The 27,773-nt window shown below is 50.4% G+C and overlaps 12 protein-coding genes across 12 annotated transcripts; 6 read left to right on the top strand and 6 right to left on the bottom strand.

The window, feature by feature from the left end:
- Positions 1-750: 750 nt before the first annotated feature.
- On the top strand, positions 751-1,813 carry STEHIDRAFT_115731 (uncharacterized protein; the record flags this gene model as incomplete). Its single annotated transcript, XM_007310297.1, has 2 exons — positions 751-765; positions 839-1,813. The coding sequence occupies 2 exons, from the start codon at positions 751-753 to the stop codon at positions 1,811-1,813; spliced, it is 990 nt and encodes a 329-aa protein (XP_007310359.1).
- An 822-nt stretch (positions 1,814-2,635) lies between these two features.
- On the top strand, positions 2,636-3,589 carry STEHIDRAFT_162666 (uncharacterized protein; the record flags this gene model as incomplete). The annotated part of the gene is made up of 1 exon (XM_007310296.1): positions 2,636-3,589. The coding sequence occupies one exon, from the start codon at positions 2,636-2,638 to the stop codon at positions 3,587-3,589; it is 954 nt and encodes a 317-aa protein (XP_007310358.1).
- Positions 3,590-4,074: 485 nt separating this feature from the next.
- STEHIDRAFT_150519 (uncharacterized protein) lies at positions 4,075-7,145 on the top strand. Its single transcript, XM_007310295.1, has 19 exons — positions 4,075-4,262; positions 4,343-4,401; positions 4,460-4,514; positions 4,567-4,615; positions 4,671-4,770; positions 4,833-4,868; positions 4,924-5,027; positions 5,092-5,119; positions 5,190-5,289; positions 5,349-5,395; positions 5,452-5,477; positions 5,537-5,623; positions 5,678-5,734; positions 5,791-5,799; positions 5,856-5,938; positions 6,000-6,136; positions 6,201-6,246; positions 6,303-6,746; positions 6,808-7,145. The coding sequence occupies exons 1-19, from the start codon at positions 4,086-4,088 to the stop codon at positions 7,069-7,071; spliced, it is 1,908 nt and encodes a 635-aa protein (XP_007310357.1). The 5' UTR covers positions 4,075-4,085; the 3' UTR covers positions 7,072-7,145.
- Positions 7,146-7,164: 19 nt separating this feature from the next.
- STEHIDRAFT_142748 (uncharacterized protein) lies at positions 7,165-8,858 on the bottom strand (the record flags this gene model as incomplete). The annotated part of the gene is made up of 10 exons (XM_007310294.1): positions 8,757-8,858; positions 8,672-8,728; positions 8,569-8,612; positions 8,272-8,383; positions 8,072-8,181; positions 7,822-8,022; positions 7,689-7,768; positions 7,548-7,627; positions 7,322-7,482; positions 7,165-7,242 (listed from the first exon to the last, which is right to left on the bottom strand). The coding sequence occupies exons 4-10, from the start codon at positions 8,348-8,350 to the stop codon at positions 7,165-7,167; spliced, it is 789 nt and encodes a 262-aa protein (XP_007310356.1). The 5' UTR covers positions 8,351-8,383; positions 8,569-8,612; positions 8,672-8,728; positions 8,757-8,858.
- A 319-nt stretch (positions 8,859-9,177) lies between these two features.
- Positions 9,178-10,872, top strand: STEHIDRAFT_162664 (uncharacterized protein; the record flags this gene model as incomplete). The annotated part of the gene is made up of 1 exon (XM_007310293.1): positions 9,178-10,872. The coding sequence occupies one exon, from the start codon at positions 9,178-9,180 to the stop codon at positions 10,870-10,872; it is 1,695 nt and encodes a 564-aa protein (XP_007310355.1).
- Positions 10,873-11,252: 380 nt separating this feature from the next.
- On the top strand, positions 11,253-13,039 carry STEHIDRAFT_172566 (uncharacterized protein; the record flags this gene model as incomplete). Its single annotated transcript, XM_007310292.1, has 5 exons — positions 11,253-11,679; positions 11,731-11,981; positions 12,044-12,223; positions 12,306-12,395; positions 12,491-13,039. The coding sequence occupies 5 exons, from the start codon at positions 11,253-11,255 to the stop codon at positions 12,590-12,592; spliced, it is 1,050 nt and encodes a 349-aa protein (XP_007310354.1). The 3' UTR covers positions 12,593-13,039.
- A 111-nt stretch (positions 13,040-13,150) lies between these two features.
- STEHIDRAFT_105323 (uncharacterized protein) lies at positions 13,151-14,601 on the bottom strand (the record flags this gene model as incomplete). Its single annotated transcript, XM_007310291.1, has 2 exons — positions 13,151-13,706; positions 13,797-14,601. 2 exons carry the CDS (start codon positions 14,599-14,601, stop codon positions 13,243-13,245), a joined length of 1,269 nt encoding a protein of 422 aa, XP_007310353.1. The 3' UTR covers positions 13,151-13,242.
- A 373-nt stretch (positions 14,602-14,974) lies between these two features.
- STEHIDRAFT_150518 (uncharacterized protein) lies at positions 14,975-16,059 on the bottom strand. The gene is made up of 5 exons (XM_007310290.1): positions 16,029-16,059; positions 15,730-15,917; positions 15,467-15,658; positions 15,307-15,408; positions 14,975-15,251 (listed from the first exon to the last, which is right to left on the bottom strand). Exons 3-5 carry the CDS (start codon positions 15,599-15,601, stop codon positions 15,201-15,203), a joined length of 288 nt encoding a protein of 95 aa, XP_007310352.1. The 5' UTR covers positions 15,602-15,658; positions 15,730-15,917; positions 16,029-16,059; the 3' UTR covers positions 14,975-15,200.
- A 480-nt stretch (positions 16,060-16,539) lies between these two features.
- Positions 16,540-17,766, bottom strand: STEHIDRAFT_162661 (uncharacterized protein; the record flags this gene model as incomplete). The annotated part of the gene is made up of 6 exons (XM_007310289.1): positions 16,540-16,783; positions 16,852-16,910; positions 16,980-17,126; positions 17,186-17,251; positions 17,301-17,381; positions 17,449-17,766. The coding sequence occupies 6 exons, from the start codon at positions 17,764-17,766 to the stop codon at positions 16,540-16,542; spliced, it is 915 nt and encodes a 304-aa protein (XP_007310351.1).
- A 920-nt stretch (positions 17,767-18,686) lies between these two features.
- On the bottom strand, positions 18,687-20,407 carry STEHIDRAFT_150517 (uncharacterized protein; the record flags this gene model as incomplete). Its single annotated transcript, XM_007310288.1, has 7 exons — positions 20,296-20,407; positions 20,087-20,232; positions 19,818-20,010; positions 19,303-19,762; positions 19,044-19,231; positions 18,776-18,973; positions 18,687-18,702 (listed from the first exon to the last, which is right to left on the bottom strand). Coding segments are annotated over exons 1-7 (1,293 nt in total), but the record flags the coding sequence as incomplete, so codon positions are not given.
- Positions 20,408-21,599: 1,192 nt separating this feature from the next.
- Positions 21,600-25,235, bottom strand: STEHIDRAFT_172564 (uncharacterized protein; the record flags this gene model as incomplete). Its single annotated transcript, XM_007310287.1, has 9 exons — positions 21,600-21,803; positions 21,873-22,217; positions 22,289-22,543; positions 22,620-23,246; positions 23,366-23,542; positions 23,617-23,763; positions 23,829-24,029; positions 24,070-24,176; positions 24,248-25,235. The coding sequence occupies 9 exons, from the start codon at positions 25,233-25,235 to the stop codon at positions 21,600-21,602; spliced, it is 3,051 nt and encodes a 1,016-aa protein (XP_007310349.1).
- Positions 25,236-26,114: 879 nt separating this feature from the next.
- Positions 26,115-27,581, top strand: STEHIDRAFT_135196 (uncharacterized protein; the record flags this gene model as incomplete). The annotated part of the gene is made up of 7 exons (XM_007310286.1): positions 26,115-26,223; positions 26,295-26,434; positions 26,502-26,699; positions 26,771-26,856; positions 26,994-27,070; positions 27,182-27,378; positions 27,468-27,581. 7 exons carry the CDS (start codon positions 26,115-26,117, stop codon positions 27,579-27,581), a joined length of 921 nt encoding a protein of 306 aa, XP_007310348.1.
- Positions 27,582-27,773: the final 192 nt, after the last annotated feature.

The following is a 27,773-nucleotide window of genomic DNA, read 5'->3' as shown; positions in this document are numbered from 1 at the left end:
CGTCGGATGACAGGCATAAGTAGTACTACTTATGTATGCTCGCGTATAGGAAAACTTCGAAGTAAACTATAGGCTCCCCAATCGTAATCGTTGCCAGTTGCTGTCTTGTATGTCGAAGAGTCTGTACAAAATACTTGCGATTAACCCTTTGCTCCCACGGTGTGTCAGATGCGAAATGGCGGAGGCCCAAGCAACCATCCAACAACGGGGTGCGCGGTATCCGACCTCGCTGAATAACCGTGATTGGTAAATTGCATCAGTTTTCATCCTACGTCGCCCGCTGCGCCGATGGATGAAGGCACGCAGGCAAGAATGGTGGCACCAGTGTCCCAGACGTTGTCGAGGCAACGTCCTTGACACAAGGGCCACAGCCCAAGCAGGCCCCTCCGTGACAAATGCTTGTGCTCGATCTGGCAGCCTCTTCACTTTGTCACTTCCTTGTATATAACATACATGTGAAATATTTTTCGTGGCACTTCGCCCACACTTGAAGTGCCCACTCAAGGACAGGTAGTGATATGCTCTTTGTTTGCGATCGGGAAAAAACCAGTCGCGCATTGTATCGCGAACCCTGTATTGGCCCCTCTTTGATCTGAGACCTCGTGTCAGAAAGCAGGCTAGATTGGTGCCATCCTGGAGTGCCGAGGCGTGATATAAAAACACTAGCTGGTACGTCCGAGTTTCCATCATCCCAATCCCCACTTCTTTCAATTTTAAACCCTAGCGAAGCAGCTCTCAAACGTTTTCCAAATGTCAACGGAAATGGTGAGCCTTATCGTATGTGCCACGGACTTTCTTCGAAGTCGCTAACGGCAACCGGATCTTACCCTCTCGTTAGGTTTCAACTTCACCGTGGACTCTCTCGCCGGCGGAGGGAGGCGAAGGCTTGATCCTGACCATATACAGACTCTCACCCAGTACTCTCCATCATCTTCCTCATTCATCGAGGATAAAAGACATCCAAGTGAGATACCCAAGGGATCAGGTTCTCGAGTTCGACCACCTCCAGCACCTTGTCAGCGCATACCCAAACATAGAACGTCTCTCCCTCGTCGCTGCAGGCATCAAGTTTGACCCTCGCAAACCCCCATTGCAACAATCTCAGATCCTCCATTCTTCCCTGAAGATGCTCCGACTCTATTTTCACGAGAACTCCGTGGCTCTTTACTGCCTTCTTCGATGTCTCATTCCGAGTAGCAAGCAGACCCGGATCCACGCCCACGGGGAGTTCCACGACCGTCAAAACGCCTACAGGATCGGTGCTTTTCTATCGCTTTCCATGCTCCGATTGGATCCTTTTGTGTCTATCAATTGGCTCAGCATCTTACAATCATCACCCTTGGACGGCTCAGCGACTCCTTATGTTCAGTTGCAACTGGGATACTGTGAGGAAATTGGTTGTGTCGGACAGGATCCTTACCGAGTCATAACCATAAATGACCCAGGTCTTCACTGTCTCTCTCGAACCTTTGTCGAAGCACCTGGCATAATCAGCCAGCGTTCGACGTCAATCAAACATGTCCGTATCCAGATCGACGAGCCAGTTCAGATGGTGCACCTGCTCAATGCTCTGAAGGCCGTCCCAAATATCATATCGTTGGCCATCGTACTCCGCCAAAATGCCGATCTCACAGACTCCATTCCACGTTCCCCATTGCCCATCCTCGTCGCTCGTCTCCCGCAGCTTCAAGAACTGACAGTTCAAGCCTCGCGATCGGATATTCGTTTTCAGACCCGCCTTGATGCTCTCGATCGATTGTTTGGATATATCATGTTTCCGGATGAGGCGGAGGTGGATTATTTGCTCGACTGATGCTAGACAGTCTTCCGGTTTTTTTTTGTTGACGTACTTAGTCTTAGAGGCCTGAACTTGACATGTTGAATATTGACCTAGATTCAGCTGTAGCTCCGAATACTTGAGCATATATTCCCTACAACTACTCGTTTCTCTGTATGTATGAAAAATTACGCCTTCTTTTCTGTTTGCCTTTTTGGTTGCATTGTATTCGATCGATGTCGAGGGTCTGTCTTGATTGATATTTTCGTTCAATCGACCCTTGGATACCTCACTACTGTGAAATAACTCAAAGCTGATGTTTCTACTCCATCAGTCTCTTTCTTGAAGGTATTTTCTCTCGGTGGAAGCCACGAAAAAAACGCTACGCCTTTAGAGGTGGGCCACATGTGGCACTGGTGGCGGTGCGCCATCGCGTGAGACTTTGGCAGGACGCAAAGGGATCGCACTGTTTTGTCGTTCTCTCTCATAGAAGTCCTTGTCATTATTCAGTTCCCTTTGTTCTCATCGATGGAGTCACAGCCTGTCGATAATCGAGGCGTCGGGGAGCGCTATATCAAGAAGTTATTGGTTCATTCTGCCTAGTGTCGCTTTTCCCAAGTTTCGACCAACCGCGCTCTGCATCCTGCCCAAATCCTGCCAACGAGCAGCTCGAAATCAACAGTCTCTCATCAAGTCCCATCATGCCAGTGGTGCGTCCGTCATACTACGAGCACATCGTCCCCAAATCATCCCAGCAATCGTTCCAGCACTAATCTCTAGCACTAGAAACAACCTATCTCTTCGCAAACGGATGTCTTGTCCATCGACGAATGCAATGACTCCATCTTGACCATAACCATGCCATCTCCATTCATTCTTCCACACGAAGCCGCTCGATCCTCACGCATTAAGACCATCGATATTCGCTACCCCCGAGACCTCCTTCTTGATCCTCAGTATGTCTTGGCCCTAATCGCCATTTATAACCACGTGGAACATCTCTACCTCTCAGCTGGTGGCATCAACTCGTATCATCTCGACCGGATCTCGGATGCTGCGAATAACTGGGTGCCGACTCTGAAGACATTGGCTCTTCGTTTCTTCGAGGATGTGGGAGCCGTCCACTGCCTGCTCCGATGTCTCCCATTGAACATCCATACACGGATCGACATCCATGTCGAGATTCTCGATCGTGCAAGAGCCTGGGACATCGACGGGCTCAGTGTCTTTCTTGGTATCTCGATGTTGAATTTGGACCCCTACCGCTCAGCTAACTGGATCTCTATTTCGCAACGATCACTCTCAATGCGCGACCGCGATGAGACACCGCATGTTCAACTACAGCTCGGACACAAATGCCTCGATCTGGTTGGAGTGGACCCCTTCCTTACGATCACCAAAGACGACCCACATCTTCGTTGTCTCTCCCAGACATTCTCTGAACTTTCGGGTATCATCAGTGCTCGATCCACGATCAGTATACTTCGAATCGAACTCGAGGAACCTATCCAACTAAGGGACCTCCTTCGTGCACTACTGTCCCTCACTAACCTCGTCTCCCTCACCGTGGTACTTTCACATCATGGTGGTGTTAGGGAGCCCTATGCATGGGTCGAATCGGCGAGTCGGGTTGTCTTGAGGCATCTTCAAGATTTGACCCTCATCGCTTCTGGACCGACGGAGGAAGACGCACTCAACCAGTGTGCTGCTCATGATCGATTGTTGAGCCGTATCACTTTTCCAGTCACGGCCAAAGTCAATCGATTAGTTGCAGATACGATGTTCGACTCCTCCGGGATTCTGAAACTCTAGGGTCACGGTGCACTTTTTAATGGATTGGTGATGTGGCATAGGCAGACATTCGAGGTGTACTTATACTGTGACTTGGACAGCTTAATGTAGTTATGAGGTCGAGTTCCGAAGCCCCCATTTCATTGTTGTACAAGCATGCGGCTTATGTTTCAGTGGATACATGTCGATTGCGACCACCGTACTCTGCTCCGATACTTGTTCAACGTTTGTTCTCCTTCCTCGATATCCTTCGCGCAGCTATGCACTTATCTGGGTATACTTAGCTCGCAATATTTAGAGCGGGTGATCCGCGATGACAGGGATCGAAAAGAATTGAAACGTAGCCCTCAGGTACGGTTCTTGTCATCCGAACATCCTTATCTCCATTCCGAGCCGTCCAATTTGGTGGCTGTGACGCGTCATACAATGAGTATTTAGGTCACATCGCCATCAACGCGTCTCCCTGTTCGACTTTGCCCTCTTCTTTCGCCCACTCGGTTGGTTCAGGTTCGCGACCATGCAACTCGCGCTGTACCTTGCTGCCCTGTTTACTGCAGCGGTCGCTGGGGTTGACGCGTGCGGCGATGATCAGGCTCATGGCCACGATCATAACAGGAGAGAGTATCCTCAGACCGTGCTTCCCGCGCCTACTAGGCCTCTTCAGTGGGGAGACGTGAACATCATCCATACCACGGTGAGCTCATCCAAATGTGCCCACCTTGATGTGTTTTTTTTCTGTTTGTGTGTCGCTTATTACATTGTCAATCTGGGTAGGATAGTCATGGTTGGCTTTTGGGACACCAGAAGTCGACGTGGCCGGAGCCCAACTACAGGTTCTGTTCTGTCTTTAGTCACCTCTTGACGCTCTGCTGATGACTATATTTGCTCCAGCGGCGACTTCGGCGACTTTGCTTCGTTCGTGAAACACATGAAGGAAATTGCTGAGGTAGCAGATCCATCTTTCTCTTGACCAACAAACGTTGAACTTGGCAACATAGGAACGGGATGTCGACCTCTTACTCGTCGATTCCGGAGATTTGCATGAGGGTATATATGGCACGATGGTGACCCACAAGTCCTATCTGATATACGTTATTCTTAGGTACCGGGCTCTCAGACGGTTATCCCGAAGACGGCATTGATGGCCATGAGTCCAACAAGTTCTTCGCTCAGCTGCCTTACGACGTTCTCGCCATCGGAAAGTAAGTTTATTCACTCTAACATATTGCACGTATCGAGATTGACTTTCTTGTGTGGCAACCAGCCACGAACTATACTACCACAACGTCACTCTCGACATGTAAGGACGTCGTTATTTCGCTCCGACTCAACTCGCTTACTTGTAATACGGACAGGCACAAAAATTTTGCTCCGAAGTTCAATGGCAGATACCTCTCGTCCAATGCCAACATCACCGTCAACGATACGAATGGAAATCCCGTCAGTGTCCCGGTTGGCGGTGAGTACCTCATCAAATCCTTTTCGCGCTCTTCCAGACTGAGAGTCTGGTTCATCCAATATAGACCGCTTTGCCAAGTTCAACACCACAAAGTAAGATCACGCTCCACTACCGTAGTGGTCGCCGAACGCCAAGCTGATATACTGGGGATCCACTCTCCAGAGGCCGTAGTGTCACAGCTCTTGGTGTGATTTTCCACTTTACAGGAAATGACGCCAATACGACTGTCCAGGCGCCGGCGGATATGGTAAAAGAGCCTTGGGTGCGTACATTTCCCCTCAACCCATAGAGTGCTACACGGTTGACGCGTCCCACGTTCAGTTTGCGGAAGCTATCGCTGAAGAGCCTGACTTCTTTTTGCTCGTGGGGTAAGCAACGCTCGTCCAATGATGTAAACCATTGCTCATGAAATAGTCGTCGATAGCCATATGCCCGTCGCCAATGACAGTTGTGAGCTCACATAGCCTTCTACTGCTAGCCTCTGGAGAGTTTACTCACTACATCTACAGGGCCCTACGTGTTCAATGCCATCCGAGCCGTACATCCAGATACGCCCATGATTGTCCTTGGTGGTCACTCGCATATTCGTGACTGTCGTAAGCGTCTCTCCTCCGTCATCTTGTTCAATTTCTGAACGGACCCCGTTATAGAGATGTATGATGGTCGTACCATGGCTCTCGAGAGTGGGAGGTACATGGAGACAGTAGGTTTGTATACCGTACCAGCAGTCATGTGTACAACGCTCATTGGCTCACTTTTGCAGGATGGCTGAGTAAGCACGGGATACGATTCCCGTAAAGTCACAACGAACTTACGTGTGTATTTCAGGCATGGATTTAGACGAGGCAAACGACAAGAAGAACCTCACCTTCAGCCGCCGTTACCTCGATCCGAACCGTGTCACCTACGAGGTAGGCCTGCTCCTGCTAAAACATATCTCTTAGGCTGTGGCCGTTCTCATCCGTTTCTCAGTTCCACACGAGCCAAACCAACTCCACCTTTGACACTGAACACGGAGAGAGTATCACCGCCGGCCTGCTACATTTGGCCGAGAGGTTCGATCTTTCGAACACGTATGGAATCGCTCCCAGAACGTATACGCTGACCAGGTAGGTTCCATCTTCTCAGATAGGACACCGCCTTTGCTGACCGAAATGCTTACGTGTGTCGTAGGGACGCTTACCCATCCAACGGTTCTCTCGTGTCTCTCTATATCGAAGTACGTGCATTTGTTGTCTTCGTCTTTGACTAGATGTCTGAAGTTGCATCGAACAGGCAACACCTGCAGCTCTTGCCGTCAACAACAGCCGTGCCGATATTCCTCACATCGTCATCGCCAACTCCGGTGGTCTTCGTTTTGATCTCTACGAAGGCCCTTTCACGAAAACCGACGCACTCTCGGACCAACCATGGCATAATGGGTTTTACTATATTCCAAACGTCACACTCGATGACGCTCTTCAGGTCTTGCCTGTCCTCAATGGTGATACCTCGTCAGCTTCGCGACGTAGAAGTGAGAGTGAGCGGAAGTGGAGGAGCGTTCATGAAGAGTCGGTGAGGGAGAGCATGCAGGAAAGAACGAGGAGGAGGGAGCAGGAGAGATGGGCTCGGGGTGATATTACGTTGAGGTATAATCGGTGGTTGCAGGATATGGACAAGAAGGCTGGTGCGCTAAGAAGGGACACTGCGAACCTTACGTTGGGATATGTTACGACCGATGTGAGTCTTGCTTTAGTCTGCAGCTCTAGGCCTCGATTCTAACCATTCACATGACCTGCAGAACTGTCCCGGCGTCGGGGACGACATCCCTCACTCACCACCCCCATACTACAGCGCTCCGGACTATGTTCAATCCACGACACCCGACGTCGACGGTTCTACGCTCACCGATTTCGTCTTCGTGGACTACGTCGCGAGCGATATCATTGCCGCGCTGAACGACGCACAGAGCGACGTGGTGTACTCCATCGACGATGTCGGCGTCTACAGCGGTATATTGACCAAGAACGTTTTACCTATATACGCGCAGCTCGCATGGAATTAAGCGTCATTAGATTCTTGACGCCCGTTTAGTAGACTTATGATAGCAGACCCCAATGAACTAATCATACATTTAGCGAACAAATAATTCGGCTGCTTACTTCCTTCGGCGCCCCTTGCTCTTTCTTCCTTCCTTTGCTTGAACTTCTATCCATTCTTTTGCCTCACGGACTTGCTGCTCACATGCAAGGCCAAGAAGTCAGTCGTCACATCCGTCCGCGCTCAGCGGTAGACCTCAAAAATATTGCACTGACCAACATTCTCGCCTCCTTGCTATGCTCCAGGGATACCATTAGCGAGCGCGCCATTTCCCACACACGAGTATTATCTTCTTCGTCCTCGATGTTTTGAACCTCAACTTGAAGGGTGAGAACGTCTTGCCTAAGGTAGTGATTCGGTCTATAACCGGGGCCATCTGAGCATGAATGACAGGACCGTAAGTAGGCCGACTGCAAGATAACCACAACCTGCAATACTCACGATGTACTTTAGGCAGCAGCTCCATCCGGCATCTCATGATGTCCGGTCCGAGGTCAAAAGCGCGTTCTTCTTGAACTAGACTATTCACTCGCATGATTAGCATATGAGAAAGACATGAAAGAAAGCAGTCGGGATGTGCACGTTTTGCCACGACAACTGGCGCAAACCCGACGTCGATGCTCGAAGTCGGTCACGGTCTTGACTCCATCCTTCAAACACACCTGACGCGAAGATCAGCTCCTGTCACGATGTGAAAATATTACAGACACATTACTTGGCAATTGGGTCCACCGAGGAGCAAGTCGACCCAGAATGGCTCCGCGATATCGTCTGGACACGGAGGAAAGCTTACACGGTCATGCCTCCGTGCTAATTTCCATACATGAGCAGAACCTCTCGACCACAAAATGTCGTGGAAGAATTTAGAGACGCGAGAGAGGTGCAGTAAGCCAGTGAGAGTAAGATATCCCGATATCTGTCCGCATGTGAGCAATAGGACCGGTATTGAATGGACGGAAACATACTTCGTATACAAGCTCGACAGGCAGCGAGAACTTGAATGTGGTCGATGCTCGACTGTCTTTTGTCTCAACCCTGGATAGTTTCACCTGTTTCTTGGGACGAGATGCTGTACCTTCAAGATCAACGAATATTTACAACGAATGAGAGGGGTGCCAACCGTGACGCGTTCGTGGTAAATTTCGCGACACAATGAAGCACTCACCGTCTGTGCTTGCTTTCCATGCATCTGGGGCCTTTTTGACGGGAAGTTTGTTTGTTTGACTTCTCGTAGTAATAGCCATCGATTCGGCGAGTTGACGAAGAGTGAAAATCGACTGTGCGTGATGGATGGATGCCAGATGGTGGTTGAGAAGACAAACCAGGGTCAACAATTTATGATAATTTATGTCGTGTCCGAAGTCACGTGTCCGCGTCAGAGCGCGTTGCCGCCGGCCTCGGCGCTCGCTGCAGCTTCGAATTTTCACTCGCAAGCATTCGGGATGCCCTTCTAAGTACTTACGAGCTCTTCTTCAGCCCAGCTTTCTGGTCTTCAGCTGGTTTTTGCTACAGTATGTCTCATATGAGCGTACCGATGTCATTTATCTCGCTACCATTAGACTCACTGGCAGGCGATCCAACCTTTGTTCACTGCGCCGGGTAGCCTCAGACTGGCACATCTTCTGAATCGAATATGCATCGATAACACACCTCGATGCTATACAGCCTGCGGTTTGCCTCTTGATCGTCTCGAGCGTCCTGGTTTCCCACTGGCGGTTGGCAAAGCCGAACACAGAACAATGCCCACGCCATGTTTGGCACAACACTTCCATTGTGCCACCCGTTATCTGTAGCCGAGCGTATTGCTTTGTTCTTTCAAGCCAGACAAGCGAGGTGATCGATAGGGCGGGAAACCATTCTCTTTCCGTGCCGACTGGAATCATATATAAAGGTAGCCCTCCTCTCACCCTTCTTCGCCATCTTCAACCCCCGACTAAACTCTGCCGTTCCCACACAACCAATCCCGAGGCCACTTCTCTTTACTCCGTGAGTTTTGCTGTTCTGGACTTACAGAGCGTGTCTTGTGTCATCTCGCCCCACAGAAAGATACTGACAAAGCGACTATATAGTCATGAGTTCATCGCACCGCACCTCCCAGGATGTTTCTGCGGTCATTTATCGCTTACCGCCCTGTCCTGACCCTGGGTACATGAACGCTACGCACCTCCACATCTGCTGCTTTGACCCCAGCCAAGGTCAAGACGAGATGCTCCAGCTTGATCGCCTTTTCGCGTTACTTCGTGTCGTTCACTCCCTCAAGAGCCTCACACTGACCCTTCACAAAGATGTCGACCTTGGTTCCTTGGCTCTTTCTGAAGACCATCTCAGGCTCGACGATCTAGAGCATCTGGTTCTCAACTTGTACGATGACAATAGAGTCGTAGCTCCCGTCATGCGACGCCTGCTTCTCCCGAACCCAGCCCTTCGCATCGACATCAATATGAAGATCTACGAGGGATATGTTTCACGCATGAAGAACCTCGGTCTCTTGGAACTATGTCCTAGCTATACTGATCCGGATAGGTCTGCAGTTTGGTGCAACATCTCGGAGTCGGCATCCCTATCTATTGTCGAGCTCGGCGTGTACCACCTCGAGAAGGACACCGAACTTCGCCACGTCCCCACTATGCGCATTAGCATGGAGGATCCCCATGGGGAGTTTTTCGCCCGAACTTTCCATCGTGGTTACCTTCCTGCTTTTCTACGCTCTCGTCACGCTATCGAGTCCCTCACCGTCGACTTCACCAGGATGCTATCACTAGACGACCTTCTCTGCGCGCTGAACGCCACGTTGGCCCTTGAGTTCTTTAGTCTGCGCTTCAGCGGGAGCGGAGCTAGTTTTAGCGTCTCTTCCTCCATCGATCAAATTGCAAAGCCTAATCTCAAACACCTCAAGAACATCTCGATTAACTGTGACGACCTTCCGCACTACGCCCTCGCTCATGAAGTCATATCACGCGTCAAGGTCCGGGACAGTAACCAATGCGACATCCATGTCATAGCCTCTCGTCGGATCGCAAACAGTCTTCGAGCCACCGGCGGATACGGTAATCGAGGCGTCCTTGGTGTGGCGCCTTTGGACTTGGATCCTAACCGCTGCGTAACCTGGTGTCACCTTCGGATCTCTTCAGCGAGCTGTTCTCTCAGAGGCGCCACTCCTTATCGAAAACATTCTATTTGTGGTCCCTCTTTTGATTTCGAGCAGGACGACCCTTCGAACTTCAGTTCTCTCGACATGTTGCGTGACCTGCCATCCTTTCTGGAAACCCGTCCTACGATCACGCAACTCTGGATCACTGCAGAGCAGAAAGTACAGTCTAGGATGCTCAGCCAGTGGTCAGATATATGGGCTCGGTATCTCACCTCTGTACCGAATCTGGAGGAGGTGGTCCTCGGTCTCGACATCTTCACGTCGTATGGAGCACATAGGTCACCCATAGGAGATGCGAGGGGACTTGGCTTTGCCCTCAGTCAATCAAGCCCTGTGCTTTGTCCCAAATTGAAGCAGCTTTTGCTCACCTTCACAAACTCGCAGTCGAACACGCAGCTCGAGGATGTCCTCGCTGCGATCCTTCAGATGGTGAAGGACAGGTGGAACTTAGGTGCCCCGCTAGGAGCAGTGGTGTTGGTTACGAATAAGGTGTCTTATTTGAATGTTCGGGAGACTGTGATTTTGAAAGAGCTAGAGAGCTACGGTATCGATCTTGAGTTTCAGGAGCCTGATCCTCGTGGATTGGTCGATTTCGATTGCCCTCGGAGGATATAGGTATTTGGTCGTTCATCTTTTGGGCTGTGACTCCCATCATCATATTGGCACATTTTTGTACTTGTCCCTCCACTGTACCAGTACCATACTATGCAATTCGACCAAAGTATTTCGACATATCATGCTCGTCGCAAGGCAGGAAATTACACCATCATGATCACAGGAGCAGAGGTATATAGATGAGAGCTGCGAATAATAGCGAGGACTCGGGCCACCAACTTCCCTATGGAGGAAAAGTGTGTGTGGCGTCTCCTAGTCTGCCGTTGAATGATGCTACCGTTTCGCCACGCATGCTCTTGGAACTCTCACACTCCTTGCCTTCGTCCGTTCTCCTTCACGGGCGGCTTCATAACTTGGTGTACACATATCCTTGTATCTAGATGTCGCATGACTACACTCTGGAATATCAGCTACGCGACACTCGGCTCGAACTTGGACGAATCACTGCTCAACTGCTTCAGACCATCGACGACCTCCGGAAGATCAAATCTGCCCACCGAGAGCATGTCTCGCAGCTGGAGAACGACTATCGGTATGAACTATCTCGTGTCAAAGCTGAAAAAGATGTGCAGGCAACGCAGTTGAAGCGAGCTTTGGAGGATGCGGAGACGCAGAGAGATGCTTGGCGTAATCGTGAAGCAGATGTAGCAGAGCAGTTGGAGCAGTCGAAGTTGGAGATGCGAGATCTTCAGGAGGAATTAGATAAAATGAGAATGGAAAATGAGATCTTGAAGGTCGAGCCGGATGAAGCAAGGACACCTGTGGATTCTCCGTCGACCCCGCATGGGAAACGAAAAGGAAAGTTTGGTTCTTTGTGCCATCCTTTTTGTTCTGTCCATGACGATACGTTATGTCTAGGTCGCACTGATTCGCTCCTGGGAATCGCCGCCAGTCCTATGAACATAGTTGAAGAAGAGTCATCTTCGATACCTTGGCCTACATCTTTTGAAAACAGCACTCCAGTCAAACAACATGTACCCTACCCGACGCCACCTTTCAAACGGCACAGACACTACGTTTCTATTTCGAAGCCCGGGTCTTCTCTCTTCGTTCCTCCCGCTCCGGGCAATCAGACAAATGATAGTGAAGATGATATCTCAACTTCGTCGGTCCGTTCATCTCTGCTTGAACCAAGCTTCGTACGAGGCTTATGGTTTTTGTGGCTCCTCAGGTTCCGGAGACCCCCACGTCTTCCTCCAGCAGAGCACTCCCAGATATCATACGCACTACAGTTCGTGATATGCCAGGCGAACAGAAGAGGGGCAAGGAGCAGCAAAGGACGGAAATTATTGTGCGAGCGCCAATTACTCCATCAACTTCGCCTCAGTTGCGCCGCGTGGGCCGTCCTAAGGTCGGTTCTCTCAGACCCAAACTCTCTGGTCCGGAAAGTATCCTCATGAATTAACCATGTTTACACCACAATATATCGACAGCACCCCGCAGCAGGAGCGAGTTCAAAACCTCGACTTACTACCAAGGAATTGATGACAGCTGCCCAGAGGGAGCCCGCGGAGTGGGCATTGGTACGTAATTTGTCGTCCTTGTTGTGCCGTCCAAAGAGGTCAATAATCATGTCCTGATACTATTCTCTTGACCGTTGTGCACCTTCAAACAACAGCGCGCGCTTACAGACTCTAATCCAGAGCCAGAGACGCAGGAGGAGTCTTCGCAGAAGGATGGGGTGGTCTCTGCCACGCCACCCACCCTGGGCACCGAATAAAGAAGACTGATGCCCAAGAGAAAAATTCATTGAATAAGTTATGGCTGAATTTATGGCTCTATTAGAGCATATATGTGGCGGTTTGAAACGCTGGAGCCTCCGCCAGAGCTCGCTTCCTGATTGGCGGAGGGGTTGAATGTACACCTCTACATATATGCCCTATTGAAGACTTAATTCTTTGTCCTAGACTCGATATCCGTTTCTTGCAAAGTTTCTAGGGTTCCTGCTGTCGGATGTGACTATCACTTTACTGGTACTTCGTTCTTATTGCTCTCATGTTGTATGCCACCTCGCTTTTCATGCCTTCGATTTTGGTTTCATGTTTATTCCGAATACCCTGGTTCTCTCCATCGATATCCATGTTATCGTACTTGACATGTATGTCCTTTCCGTATTTCTGTTCTGAATGTACTATACCGTTTCATTCAGCGCGATTTTAACGCTTGCCCATATACTTACCGTGGTGCTACTGATTCTAGAATGCCTGGCACATTTTGACTGCCTGCTCAATGTTCCGCTTGAATGATAGGGTCTGGATAGGGTGATAATTAATAGTCTGCGGTATGAGCATAAAGAAAGCAATCGATGGAGCATAGCACAAGGAACGATTCTAACGACGAGAGGAGCTCTGACGGACACCAACCAACCACTCAAACGTACTGCATCTTCACATCCCTCTTCGGTGCCACCCATCCGCTCCCAAATTGTCTCTTCAGGATTCCTTGCATCCCCAGCGCGTCACCCTCCCTACACCGCACCGAAGTCTTCCAGAAATCCTTCCAGCCCCTCGACTTCATATGTGCATCCGTCAGCCAGATTTCCGCCATCTCATCCCTCGTCTCCTTATTTGCTAGCCACCACTCGTAGTAGTACCACGTATTCCCACAGGTCCCGAGCGCAGTATCTGCGTTCCAGGGTATGCCAGCGTGGGCTGGTGAGGAAGAATCCCAGAGAGAGACGCCGAAAAAGCGAGCGGGGAAGAGAAGGAAGATGGAGTTGAATAGTGTCTGGTCCTTCCCGACGAACTTGTCTTCGGAGAGATAGTGGTTGTGGTAGGTGTAAAACACACGACGGAACCAGGTAATCGATGCGGGCATACCGCCGAAGAATGAGCCTGTGGATGACCAATGTAAGAAATAACACATGTCGTCAGGATGGGTCCAAGAGCAAGAAATCGAGATGAAATGCGAGTCGAGGGACGTACCCTCGCTGAACTCAGCATCTACCGGCCCCATATCCTCCGTCCAATACTTGAACTTCGCATCGGGCATCAACCACAAGGGGAAGAATATGAGCCTCTCCTTCAGCGTCCCGCTCTCTTTGTGCGCCATCTCGAACACCTCCTTCACCCTCCTGCCATCCGGCCACGCACTGAACTTATTGTCATCTCTGATCGCCCCCGCGTCTGTCCAAAACGCAAAATCGTAGATATTCCCATTCGCCCTCGCATTCCTCACGGCGTAGTCCAACAAGTACGGTTTCGCGTTCCAGACGGCGTACAGTTCGGGTGAGTGGCGCCACTTCTCACGGTCCCACTGGTGCATCTCCTTGTAACGTGTGGCGTGTGGTTTGAGTGGCGGGATGTGGAAGGGGGTGTTGTAGGACATGTCGATGGTGATGGGCAGGTTTCCGCGGAAAGAGCGGATCATGCTTGCGAGTTCGGGTGGACAAAAGAAGTAGAGATCGGTGGTGACGGTGCCCAAGAAACGCTTGAGCCAGTCAAGATACTCATCGACGGAGTGTTTCGATTGTGAGACAGGAAAGAAAGCAGAGACGAGGAGGACCCGTGGTGCGGGCTCCTCTGGTGGTGGAGGTTCATTGTTGATTTCCACAGATGGAACAGCGATATCTGTCGACTGTGGTATCGATGTGGCGTCTCCGTCCAGGTTGAGGGCCAGCGTGCGTAATGGACGGGCATAAAAGTCAAAAGAAATGTAGAGAACGGCAGAGAATGAACAGATGAACGCGACCAGCGGTACTGTATATCGAGAACGCCATAGTCGAGCCATGGTGTACAACGGAGAGTTTGGGAGACGCCATGATGAACGCTCGCCCGAAGGAGCAGGCATGAGTGCGCAGCCTCGACGCAGTACACGACCTCGCTGCGCAGAAGTCCGCGACCGCCCATAGCTTCAGCTCTGTTTGAAAACAAAACATTTTTGATCGGTTAGATGTCGCGCGGGCAGGTCTAATTATAGCGTGGCTGAGCAATGATCGAGCGACTCTGACCGAATAGCGGGTAAGTTCTCCGGAGAGGATGTAGAGGAAGAGCTAGTTGTGTAAGTGTGGCAAGGTTCTCATCCGGAAGGAAACCAAAGAAGTATACGGTGAAACTACTGAAGGAGTATATGATAATATGATAAGAGCACCATCTGAGAAGTAAAAACATGGAGTCGTAGACGAAAGTAGTTGTGGACCTGTAGCACAGCATGTCGACCTCCAAGATGGTTCGACATGCTGTTACTAACCTACGAAGTCTCCATCTCCTTCATCGTCACAATATTCTTCACGGTCCAGCTCGCCAAACTCACTTTCATTCTCGCCAAAACTAGTTCGCAAAACGTTGCTCTTCCGTCTAGCCCGCAGGTTGGTTGATGCCCGAGCCACGTTAGCCGTAGAGCCAATTGTGCACTAGCAGTTTGGAGTGACGGACTGGTCCCTATGTAAGTTTTGGTCAACCACGTTCACTGTACTCGAAAAGGTGAATGGCATACGCCGTGTGGACTTGGCGACGTGGACTTCACACCGATAGACCGTCGTTCCATGTCGGTCCGCTCGTCGTGTCCCAGGGGGACAAGTAGGATGATATTAAGTATCTGCGAGCTTAGACATTAGCGAGGATAGAGAGAACACAAGACAGTGGAAAGATCGTGCCTCGTCGTCTCTGTCCATCGCATAGAGCACATCCTGTTGGGACAATGCAGCCATCGAAGGATGTGCCATTTCACGCTTAATTAACACATCCGTAACCTCTTGTCCTTTCTTACGCAGCACCATCCTCGCCCGCATCGACAAGTAACAGGTCCACTTCTGTTTTGTATCAAGAATAGCCTTCGTCCACGACGTCTAAATAGACATCAAATGTATGAGAACAGACCAAGATTTGCTCGATATGATAAAACATGGTAGACACGTACTGCAGGTGAACACACTTTAAATTCTTCCGGAGTTAGTGGCTGATCTGATATGATAGTGTCGTACAAGCCAAGTCACTGCCATAAAGCCTCGTCGTTCGCTCCAACAAAGATATCCCATGGTCCTCCTCCGACCATATCGAACCGATTCGCGATGATTGTTCCAGGCTGACCAGGAACATTTGGCAAGCCTAGGGTCGCCGAACAAGGAGCACAATATTAGTAGAAGAAACGTCAAGCGTGCTGCGAAATAAGGATACCCGCTGAAATACTTAAAGAGGGCAGAAGATAGGGAAACATACCGGGATTTTGGTCCCACTTCGGAAAGATCACTGATCTTATCCTGTTTGAGCCAGCTGCCTTCAGGTCACGATTAATCGCTGTGCCAAAAAATGATTGTGGAGGTGCACTGTGGTGTTGTGCCAGAAAATCTCGCCGACAAAAGCCGGGGTACGGATTTTTGACCAAGGGCGATGGAAAAGATGGAACATCGACAGAAGAAATCTTTGCGATTAGATCATTCAGAGATGTGGAAAAGGTGTAAATCGAATGGCGTAGTAATGGAGGTACGTCATTGATAACCGATTTGTCTCGCTGTGTTATTTTCCTTTCAGTGCCAGTGCGGTCCATCTTTGTGGTCAACTCCGACGGCGACGAAGCTAGTTTGATAGCATCTGTGCTGGCAGGAGATGATGAGTAACCTGCTGAGCGAAGCGGAGCGGAAGCAGATGTCTGCGTCGCCCGAGGCTTTGTTCGCGCCCTTAGGCCATACCCAGGCTCTTTGATTACCGTCACTAACGGAAAGGTTTAGTATTAAATAGACACGACATGTACCTTCGAAGATGATGGAAGATCGGGCGTGATGTCATTGAGTATTGCTTGAAAGGCCACTGAAGAGGAGAGCGCAGCCGTTGTCCAGAGAGATGAAGGTTTCGAGCCCTCACTCTTTGAGTTAGTTAGCGTACGCAGGTCGGAACTTCCGTCGAGACGATGGGCGTGCGCCACTGGTTCATCTCGTGGGGAAATGCCGTGCAGCTGTCCGTGTGCTGTAGGAAGCCTAGAGTGTGGAGTTAAACCTATGAGCAGCTTATACATATTGGGAAAATGCACAGGCGGAAATCGTACCTATGGACGTGGAGCTCATTCGACAGTGCGGCACGATCTGCGGGTTGGTGGCTGGGCTTCTACAAGAGAACATTGATAATTGATATTTCATAACGTGGAGTAAGAGTAGAAAAGTACACAAGGCAAACCAGCATATCCTGAGAGCTGCCTTGGATAAATTCTGGAGTCTTATCAACGCGGCCATGTGGATAGGTCTTCTGCCGTTTGGCGGAGACACTTTGAGAGGTTAACCAGGCCTCTCTCGACAGACTATTCAGCCGCTTGCGCTTAGATCTCTGCACAAGAAGATACCAATAAGTGATAGTCGCCCAGTAAAAGAGACACGTATATTGACAGGAGAATCCTCGAGGTGCGTGAGGTCTATAACGTCTGCGTCTTCTGAATGTGCTCGCTGAGAGTGCTGCAAGGTTCTCAATGGAGGAGAGCTAACTCAAAACAGAGAACATCACCGACGAGACTTTAGCAGAAGAAGTGCCCACGGCCGCTGACGCAGTTAGCTCTTGGTGATCGGTAGGCTTGACGTCTTCGTTCTAAAGCTCGTGTGCGACGCCGTGGGCTTAATGAGTCTACACCAGTGGAGTTTAGAGGATGGCATACCTTGGTTGCAGCAGCTCCTGTTTCAACGAGAAGGGTGGAGGAAGTCGTGGTCGAGGGCTTAGCCAATACAGCCTGAATCTGCGCCAGACGACTCCGCAAGCTCCAATTATCGCTATTGACCCTCTTGAGCTGGCCCCTCAGTTCTTTACCCTCTTCAGTCGAGACCACTTCCCGAGACTTCTCCTTCAAATTCCTAATCTCCTTCTGCAGCGCATCTTTATCTTTCTCCCATTCCGTCCTCGCGCCATCGTGCTCCCGTCGCAAAACTTCCCTCTCCGCCCGTGTCCTCTGCACTTCGTCCTTCAGTCCCCCTTCCATCGCCTACATCGAGCTTCTATGAGATTCAGAATCCTTTCGTGCTTGGTCTCTTTGCTCTCGGGTAGCCTTCAGCATAGTTTCGAGGGCGACACGCTCGATTGCGAACTCTTGGGCGTCGAATGCGAGTTGTCGCTGGAGTGTATCCCGTAATATCTTGTGTAATATCTTGAAGGCAAGGGACATCGATGTTAACTGCATCCACGTCGCGAAAAAGCAGAACTCGGAGAGAACCAGATGACTGTGGAAGGTGTGCAGAAGAGAAACGCGTTTCTGACGTCGGGCAAAGCACTGTCTCTCGTAATTATGCCTACACGTGATCGAGATGTGGCGCAGGAAGTGGGCCACAAAGCAATCTACTGCTCGAGTCTTCTAGACTCTCCTCGATGATTTTGCGACCAAAGGCCACGAAGGATGTGCGACCCGAGCAGGACCCTACTGACTCATGCGTAGAGATAAGTGACGACGAGGAGGATAATGAGGACGAGAAAGACGACGACTATGTGGAAGATGAGTTGTAGATTGGCCGGAGGATCCTGCTAACGGAGACGCTCAAAAAATTTACATTTCTAGCTTGAGTGAATTACAGTTGAGTGTGCAGAAGCAGAACATCTCGTACCACTAGATCCACCAATGATCACATCGTCCTGCCCCGAACGGCACGGTCTTATTTGGCTGCGGCATGAGCGGTCGATGTAACGCCGAGCAACTCTTCGGAGTCTTCACCTGAGCAAACAGCACAACAACAAGAGTGTTAGTACTATCGTGGCTCTTCGGAACCTGACCGATATACCCACGAATTGTATGTCTTTTATTCTTCTTTCCAGGAGCCCCGCCGCGAAACTTGGTCCCCGGGACTACCTCAGCATATCTCTTTTCCATGTCCCTCTGCCAAGCATCGTCATACCCTACTGGCTTCAAGAGTATGACGTTCAGATGCTAGCTCGGGAGGTTAGTGAGTTCAGGGCCATTCAAATGTTCGATGCATGCGTAGTGAGAATATAATACTCGCCTCGTCACCCCTATTCATGGCCTCGTGGACGTCCTGTACACTCAATGCAGATATAGACGGGCGTGCCATCTCGTCCTTCACGGACTGCTCTGTGATACTCATACCCTTCTTTCTCAGCACCATCCGCGCACGCATAGACGTATAGCAAGTCCATTGTCCGGTATGACTATGGAAGCAAGCTACCCATGTATTCCGGACCTGAATTCCCAGAATATTAGCTGAACGTATTTCCACGAAGACATGGACATAACGTCCTAAACGAGCTTACCGTAAGCGACAATGACTTCCACTCGTCTGCCGTGAGCGGGTGTTTGCTTTTTGTACACTCGTACAGTCCGACATTGAGCCATAAAGGCTTTTCTGGAGCCCGAATCCAGATGTTCCATGGACCGTTGGACGTGATTTCCATGCGGTTTGTGATGAGGGTTCCAGGATATCCCGGTTTCAGTGGAAGGCCTGTACCAAACGCAAAGGAGAGACCGATCAGCTCAGTGCTTATCCAAGATAACTATGCATAACAGGCTGACTGGGGTTGTAGTCCAACCGCGGAAAGCAGACGCGTCGAGGACGATCATCCTTCTTCAATCCGCCGCCCTCAGCAGTACCGACGAATGCGATCCGAGGGCATCCGTAAAAGGACTCGAGGAAGTGCCGAGGGTAGAAACCTTTGTGTGGGTATGCGTCGGTGGGCTGGGGAAGTGACGAAACTGATACCGGTGAATATGACGCTACGCGAGCGTTAATTGATGCTGGAAATCCAAACTTAGGGGACGTTTTGATACAGGGCAGACGCAAGACAGTGGGCGTCTGCTTGGTTGACGGTGATCGTTGTACACCTGAAACTCCAAAAGCGCTCACTATAGAAGGCTTCGCGGATGAGACTGATCGCGCAGTAGAGGGTCCTGAATGAGTTTCCGGCTCAGATAGCGTCGGAGACTGCTGGGTGATACGCGGTTTAGTTCTGTGTCTGAAACCGTACGACGAGCCCTGCACGGGAAGTATCATGAGTGAGGTGTTTACTGAAACCGTAATAAGAACCTACAGCGTCACTCGCTGTTGTTGAGGGAGTCACGATCTGTGCTCCTGACGTTGAAGGTCTGTGAGGTGTAACTGGAGCTCCTCGGAGGGCCGAGGTAGATATAGTAACAATAGAGCCTTGTTGAGATCTAGAGGGATTGGGTGGCCCCTGTGTCGTGAAGGGCAATACATCGGTCGCTTTCTGCTTCCCTTGCGACCTCACCATCCATAAGTCAAACGACATGAAAGGATGAGCCGGAATAAGTGCAAACGACTGCGAGGATAGATGCATACTTTGCGCTTCGTTGAACAGTACCTTGATGGGTACCTGACCCGGGAGTCTTCTCGATCTCAAGCTCTGATTCAGAGTCGTCTAAGTCGAGTCGGATGACTTCAGTTGTAGGCGTTGATCTTGAACCAGACACCGAAGTAGTTTTTGCCTTTGGCCACGCTAGTTATCAATCCGGAGGACGAGTTGATGCCTGTCATAGAAATGTTCTTACCACATGATCGCGCGATGATGCCTCGCCAAATAGATCTGTCCTTTGGCGTTTCGCGGCAGGATCATGCATACGATCTGCTAGACCATCGCGCATATCTTGGATAACGCGTGCGTCTGAGGCGGGGGTCGGTGCGGAAGGCTTTGAGGCTTCGGAATGCTTTCGCTGTTCGAGGCGACAAGTGGTTGTTAGACTGAATCCGACGTTCATGATACAACGAGCACACCTTTGTACCAGCAAACTCGTCTGTACGGGGTTTTTGTGAAGGCTTATCGAGATAGAGAGAAAATCAGCATTGATGCTTCAGAACACATATTAAACTCACCCGGGACTCTTGGGATTCGGCGAGATCAGCAGTACGAGGCTTTACATCCTGTGCGCCATCCAGATCCTGGGAAGCATAGTTTAGTAGAAGAAAAAAGATCCCACCAAGATAAACTATAACATTACCATTGAACTCTGTAGCTCCCGTTTTGCCTCACGGGACGATGGGCCAGAATGTGAGGTCGATGATGCACCTTGCGGCGTGGCCGCAGCACGTATAGTGTCTATACGACCTTGTAGATTATGATTCTCCGCGTTCGCTCTGTTCAGCTCTCTAAGTAACGCTTCGACCTCAGCTGCAGGTATCCCAGACTCAGAAGCCTTCAGCTGCTCTATCTCGCTCTCCATGTCTGCCTTCACCTCCTTCCACGCCGCTCGCTCCAGAGAAAATTCCTTCTTCAGAGCTTCAACCTCAACTTTATTCTGCCGCTGCAGTTCATCGCGCGACACAGCTATGTGTTGTTTAGAGACTTCTATCTCAGTTTCCTTCTCAACGATCTGCTTTCTAGCATCGTCGCGCTGCGCCCTGGTATCCATCAAGTCCTCTTCATACCTGGTTCTGAGAGATGCATTCTCTTCTTGGTTGAACGCAAGCTGACGTTTGAGCCCATCTCGTTCGCGGGTCAGATCGCGGATCTTGTCCTGGAGAACTGCCAAAGATGTGTGTTGCTCCTTGTCCATGTAGTGGTGACTCGGAGACTGAAGGCGTGTATCAAGATGATGGTCGTGGCGAAGACCGAACACCTGTAGCGTAATAGAGTGACCGTATCGAAGCGGAGTTTCAAATGAACGTACTCGCCACGTGCAAAGCCAGAACTAGTGTGGCCCGAAGCACAACGGATTGACACGCATATTGTACACGAATTAGATACAGGGTTTCGGGATGTATACATGCGAGAACGGAGCAAGAAAATTATGGGGCCTCCAGACTGATTGATCTTCATCATACATTTGTCCACCATCGTAAACCTTTCATCGTGTAGTTACCCATCGCTGTCCTCGACTTCGATAGCCTGACTCTCTGTCGTAGCACCACAGGAAAGATACTGCCGCTTGAAGAACCTCTCATACGCGCCTGGCGCGACAGCCTTCGTCGATCGTCTTGAGCTCCGTCTACGCGGTCCAGGCGCATCTTCATCTTCACCGTCATCTCCACCTAATGTCTTGTCCGCCTGCATACTATCGTCCTGTTGCATATGTATATCAGACGATCATTATCAAGGCTATCAAGTTCTAGAATATTTCTAAAAAATGACCTTGTGTCTGTATTGCGCCGGTGATGGTTCGGGCCCGGGGGTCGGTGGAGGTATAAACGGTATAATTTGGAATGGTCTTCTACGCGCTGAGAGGTTCGTAGGGCCCAAAGTCGACGCCGACGGATCTCGTATGGGAATATATGGAATGATATCGAGAGACTGTAAAGGCTGTTGCATATCGTTGAGAGCAGCTGGTGCTGGTGCACCGTTTGCCGATGGTGGTGCTACCGAAGGAGGTCGTCTGGCTATATCTCGGCCAGGAACTACGATCATACCAGTCTCGCGCAACTCGTCGATAATCCCGTAATCATACCCAGTACACTCCAGTGTCAAAACGTCCAAACTCTGAATCCACCAAAATATTCAATTTATGAGTAAACACCATCAAAATGAGGAACATCACTGCGAACACGTACCACATCACCGTCCCTCAACACCCTCAGCACATCTGCCTCACTCTGACAACCTTCTTCCTCCTCGTCCTCCTGCCTCTCCTTCCCCTTCCCCTTGTCCTTCGACGACCAACTGCTGGATATCCTCTCGACCTCCGCCATCAACCCCTCCATCGTGATCTCCACGTTTCTCTGCTTCATATCCTCGAACGCACGCAACATAATATATCCAACTTCGTTCCTACATTCTCGGATGCATCGTACGTTCTCGGTTTGACACTGTTTATGGGGGCCAGATGACCATATCAGTATCATCCACTATGTCTAGATAGTGAGGCAGCGGAGGAAGACGTACTTCCTCGCTCAATGCACAGAACTCTTCCGCACTCAACCATCGTACGTCTTTCCTGACCCTATACTCCCCGAAATATACTCCTCTCGTTTTCTCCCTCCCCTCTGTCGCATCCTCCCCATCGTCCGCTTCTTCTCGTTGTTTATCGATACGCCTCGGCTTCATAACCCACAGCGCCACACCCTCCTCCTTGTCTTCTTCCATCTCCGCCAACTCTATCATATTCGAGATCAAAACACCCGGGGCACCCGGTTGCTTCGGTAGCCACGGCTGATACAGAGGATTCGCCATGACGAGTTTTCTCTTCTTCCTGCTCGGGCTTTCACTTCCAGCTGAAGACGTCCTGGAGGGTGACCGTGCGCCAGATTTGAGTGGCGGCGTACTATGCAATATTGCGCATCCAGAGCCGATAGGGCAGCACTGTTTCGGATTAGAGCGAGAGTTTCGAGAACCACCAGTAGCAGTGGGTAGGTTGAGCACGACCGGGTGACAAGTCGATGACAGGATATCGACAACGAAAGTTCGAAGATCCGATATTCGTGAATTAGCGGTGGATGTAAAGTTCTGCGAGTGCGAGATGAGAGGCTTGGTGTCTTCGTTCGAATCATCTGCCGGCACCAATGCCTCATCCTGTTGGCGATGCGGCAAATCCAGGTTGATGTTGAGGAAGATGATGTATTTGAAGCAAAGTTAGCAAAATTTCCTGAGACGAAGGAGGATGAGGGCGTGGATCGTCCTTAAAACTTTACCTTTGTGGGCGCCGAACACTCTCGTCTGTTTCGTTCACGTGTCGCCATCGCCGACTCAGTTCCATTCGCACTTCCCTCGACGACGTCAGGCGATCGCGGCTTTGACGGTCCCGAAGGTGAAGTGCGTCTAGGGATTGAAGCCAGAATCAAGCTCAGCTTGCTCGGAGAAGGCTGAAGCTGCTTCGGGTTCATATCAGTGAGCCGTTCTACTTCAAGATGAGAATGCCCTCATGATGCGAACAGGTAATTACTTCACGACTTCCACAACCACTTCGTGCCGGCGAAGTATAAGTGTTCGTACCCACCCCTGTACTCGTTTCAGACGTCTGAAGTTCGAGATTTGCATCATTCGTCGAAGTCGATGAGGACGATGCGGGTTCAACTTGTCTTTTGATAACCTAAGACAAGGAGAGTGTGGGCGGTAAGGACGTGTAGGCAATGCACCAGAGTTTAATGCACTCACCGATCGAGAGTCCTCTTCGTTGCTCATCGAGGGACCAGGATTCAAACGGTTGGGAGTGGTGATTTTGCTGAGTCGAGGTCTTTTACTGGGCGATTCCATGTGACTACTGAGTGGTGTGGCCGTTGACGACGATGAAGGTAGGGCAGGAGCCGCGGTCTTTGGCAGTGATATAGGAATGGGTAGAGTGGACAGAGAGTTGATCTAGAGAGAACACATCGGTCAAAGTCACACGGATAAAAACGATGGAGAGACTTGCCTGGTTCGAGGTGGTGGCTGAAACTTGAAGGGTTGGTTCGTATGGATCTGCTAGGCGCGTGTCGTTGGTGTCGTTGGTGTCGTCATGTGGAGCTAGAAAGAGGGTATGGACGGTCAGTAATCAGACCGGTGATTCAGAAAGAACAGCTCTGGGAAAGGACTACCTTTTCTCTTCATGTTCGTCCTCGAACTATGCGCTGGAGTAGAAGTCTGGTCTACTCTTGCCTTCGAGCCTTCCACCTCACCGAACAACTCGTTCGTTTCCTTCTTCCTCACGACTCCTCCTTCTCCATCGCGCATGGAATGATCTGGTGACTGTTGAGGAAACCCGGCATTATGACGCTGCTGCTCGATGATGTGGAGAGCGAGCAAGCCGGTGTTCGTCTGAAGCAATTGATATTCCGCCGATAGCTTCTCCTGCTTCTCCTTCGCTATACGACCACTCTCCTCCGCTTCTCTTTGAACCTCTCCCAATGTGACCTCTATATCCCTCCTCTTCGAGCGCTCGACCTCCAGCATGTCCGTTAACGCCGTTTTGTGATCTTCGAGGGATTTGACCTGTTTAGTCCGTTCGGCAAGAATTCTCGAGGTGTGATCGAAAGAGTCTTGAAGCGTCTGGCGAGATGATACGAGCTGTTTGGTTTGGGCTCGAAGGGCGCCACACTCGTCCTTCGAAGTATCCAGCTCTTTTCTCAATGCGTGCTTCTCGTCCTCGGACCTCACGATCTTCCGCAAGCAACCCTTCAACTCTCTCTCCGTTGCCTCTACCCTTTCCAACAGCTCTACGTCCTTCGTCTGGAGCGTCGACGACGACGACGACGAAGAAGCATCAGGAGCCACAGATGTGCGCGTGTTCGATGCCTTTAGGTCAGAGGGAACGGACTCCGAAGACTCAGCTACATTCCGCCAATGGTCCCTCGCCTGCCTTGCATCTACCAAATCCTCCTTCAGTCGGGACACCTGCAAGTCCAAGTCCGCTTGAAGTCGAGCCATTTGACGTTGTGATTCCGTTTGAATGCATTGGACATGATCCTGGTGTGCTGTTTCGGCGCATCTGAGATCCTCAAGGGTGTGTACGAGTTGACTACTGAGAAGTTCAAGCTCGCGACGAGTATCCCGTAGTTGGTCGTCGACAGCCAGAGGATGCGACATTGTGATCAAGAACTTTAACCAAGAAATAAGATACGGCTATGGATACATGTGTACGAGCAAAGATGGGGCAAGAGAACATTGGACTCTAACGTCGAAGCCACGCGCTAATAACGCCACAGTGACTGTGGGAATATATTTCCCGATTTCCACGTCCCTCCGGCGCTTGAGGGGCCTTTGTTCTGAAGTCGTCCCTTCATCTATAGCTTCGACGCGGATGCAGCCCTTCATCGGTGCTCCTATTGCTCCTCTGGAGGCTTAGAGTGATCGCGGCTCGATTGTGTCCTTTGGCACCAAAACTCGTTGTGCCACCGAGAATTTATCTCTACGATATCACGCCGCAGTCTCAACGTCATGAGTCGGCCCATTCCGTCGACTCCTTTGTCTAAGGTCTTGACCCTGCCGCACTCTCGAGATCGCCCCATTATATTGATATGCAATCGCTAGCGAAGCCACTCGGATCATTGATCTTGTTGTATCCCACAGCCACTGCTTGCTTTGAAGGGTCATTCCACCACCTGGATTGCCGCACACAGGCATCACCATTGACATTACTTATCGCTTCTCGCGCTTTGACCAGCGACCACTTTGGATTGTTGCTAAGAACGACCTTGTCCAAGTAAATCGTATGCTACTGAGACACAGGATGTGAATTTTCTTTGCCTGCCGCGTAGGGAACAAGGCTGGCTAAATGATTGACCCGAGGCGTTGTGACTCAGTCCAGCAACGTTCAAGGGCCCTGACACGCTCCCACGGGCCGCGTGTTCCTTTTGTTCTCTATATTATATAAGGGTTCAACCTCAATCGTCATCTCTCATCGTCCACCACCATCTTCTCATTCCTTCCGCCTCCAGAACTTCATCGAAATCACTTATCACCGCCATGCCATCTGGTCGCCGACATCGTAAAACGAAGAAGGTAGCAGTTACGGACCCGAAGTGGGAGCGGAAACCGAACAAACGCCTTATACGGATTCGAGAACCGTCAGAAGGTGAGTTTCAGTGTCGCAACTAAGGGACGCCCCGTCTGTACTGAAACTGTGCCCTTCTCCGTTCCTCCTAGAACCCGAGGATACACGGCCTTCGAAGAAAGTCAAGCGTGAGAGCAGGCCCGAGCCAATCGCAAACAGCGACAACGAAAAAGCAAGCGAAGTATCCCGTCCGAATTCCTTGTCGACTATCCCTATGGAACTTTTTCGACAGGTTCGTTTCTTGCTGAAATTGCTTCGCATAGCTCTCATCAAGTTCTACCATCTCCGTGTTTCGACAGATTGCATCATACGTCAGGCCCCGGGACCTTCTATCGCTCTCAAAGACGAACAAAGCACTTCATCTATTACTGTGGTCTCGGAGCTCGCAATCCATCTGGAAGGATATCTGGAGCAACCACCCGGTGGAATTGAGAGACTGCCCCGAGGACTATCCTGAACCGGCGTGGATAAATCTCCTCATGGGGAATACGTGCTGGGTGAGTGGCTTACATTGCTGTGGTTCCTTCTTATGAATGGGTTACGAATGCATATATCCGTGGACATCTAGGTCTGTGGCGCGAAAGACGCGAAGCGGGTTGACTTCAATGTGAGGCGTCAAACGTGTTTATATCCGAGTAAATGTGTCACAGCTGGGTAAGCAACTTCACCTTCACCACCGCCACCGTCACCACCGTCATCGTTCAGATTCCTCTGATTATACGCCATTGACACTGAACTTGATTCGACCGGATGGAATCGTCTGGCTTGTGCGTTCGTTTCCATAATCGCAGGCTTGTTCAAAAAAAAGAAGCATTGAAAATGGGTATTGAGGAAGACTGGCTTTGTTCAGCGATCGTCCACACTGCCTGTAGGTTTTCTTCGTCTCTAAAACCCCAGGGATTTCTTTCCACTTTAAATTTGATGCGATGTCTTCGCCTCCGACCTGTGCCCACTTTGCTGACGTGCATATTTTAAACAGGGCGTGATCCGGCTACGGCCACTAGTCACTGGGGTTTCACTCCCTACTGGAATCCAAAGGACATCCGTTCCCTTCAAGCCGAACTCAAAACATTTGAGGAGAACATGGAAAAGGAGGGTCTTACAGAGGAAATGAAGGCGAAAGCTAGGGAGCAGCTTCGAGAGGAGAAACATTGGTATCGATACGAGCGAGACAGGGTGAGTCTGTTCATCATGCATTATCAATTCTCTACGGATGTTATTTAAAGATCTTATCGATGACTGATGATGGTTGATCTTGATTGCAGCTGGCGGGATACGAAACCTCCTGGTACAATGGCGAGTATGGAGGGCAGCCTGGAGATGGGTTACTCTACGACCTCAGTCCTCGGCCATCCCACTTGTTCCGCGCGCAGGGTTAAGTAGTTCGACCCCAACTAGTAGTAGTTGCTCGCCATCAGTAGTAGCAACTTCCTCAAAATATCCCTAGACCTGGAGCCGTCACAATCGTATGTAGTGTGATGCCGTTTTTAATATGTGTATACATTGTCTCGCTGCTGCCTAGCATGCTGAGTTCTGACTGACAGGAGGTACTGGTAATGACAGAGTGCCTT

The sequence above is a fragment of the Stereum hirsutum genome, assembly GCF_000264905.1.
Source record: "Stereum hirsutum FP-91666 SS1 unplaced genomic scaffold STEHIscaffold_19, whole genome shotgun sequence".
NCBI classification, from domain to species: domain Eukaryota; kingdom Fungi; phylum Basidiomycota; class Agaricomycetes; order Russulales; family Stereaceae; genus Stereum; species Stereum hirsutum.
Note: the sequence above shows the minus strand (reverse complement) of the source record. Positions and strands in the feature narration are given on the sequence as shown.

What these genes read in the sequence shown, in the direction of transcription:
- STEHIDRAFT_150519 (XM_007310295.1), top strand. Translation starts at nt 4,086, where the DNA reads ATGCAACTCGCGCTGTACCTTGCTGCCCTGTTTACTGCAGCGGTCGCT. An exon ending in TTCCGGAGATTTGCATGAGG is followed by an intron (nt 4,616 to 4,670) that starts GTATATATGGCA and finishes CGTTATTCTTAG; the next exon opens with GTACCGGGCTCTCAGACGGT. An exon ending in TCGTGTCTCTCTATATCGAA is followed by an intron (nt 6,247 to 6,302) that starts GTACGTGCATTT and finishes TGCATCGAACAG; the next exon opens with GCAACACCTGCAGCTCTTGC.
- STEHIDRAFT_150518 (XM_007310290.1), bottom strand. Translation starts at nt 15,601, where the DNA reads ATGCGGGCGAGGATGGTGCTGCGTAAGAAAGGACAAGAGGTTACGGAT. An exon ending in CGATGGACAGAGACGACGAG is followed by an intron (nt 15,409 to 15,466) that starts GCACGATCTTTC and finishes CTAAGCTCGCAG; the next exon opens with ATACTTAATATCATCCTACT. An exon ending in CGTCGCCAAGTCCACACGGC is followed by an intron (nt 15,252 to 15,306) that starts GTATGCCATTCA and finishes AAACTTACATAG; the next exon opens with GGACCAGTCCGTCACTCCAA.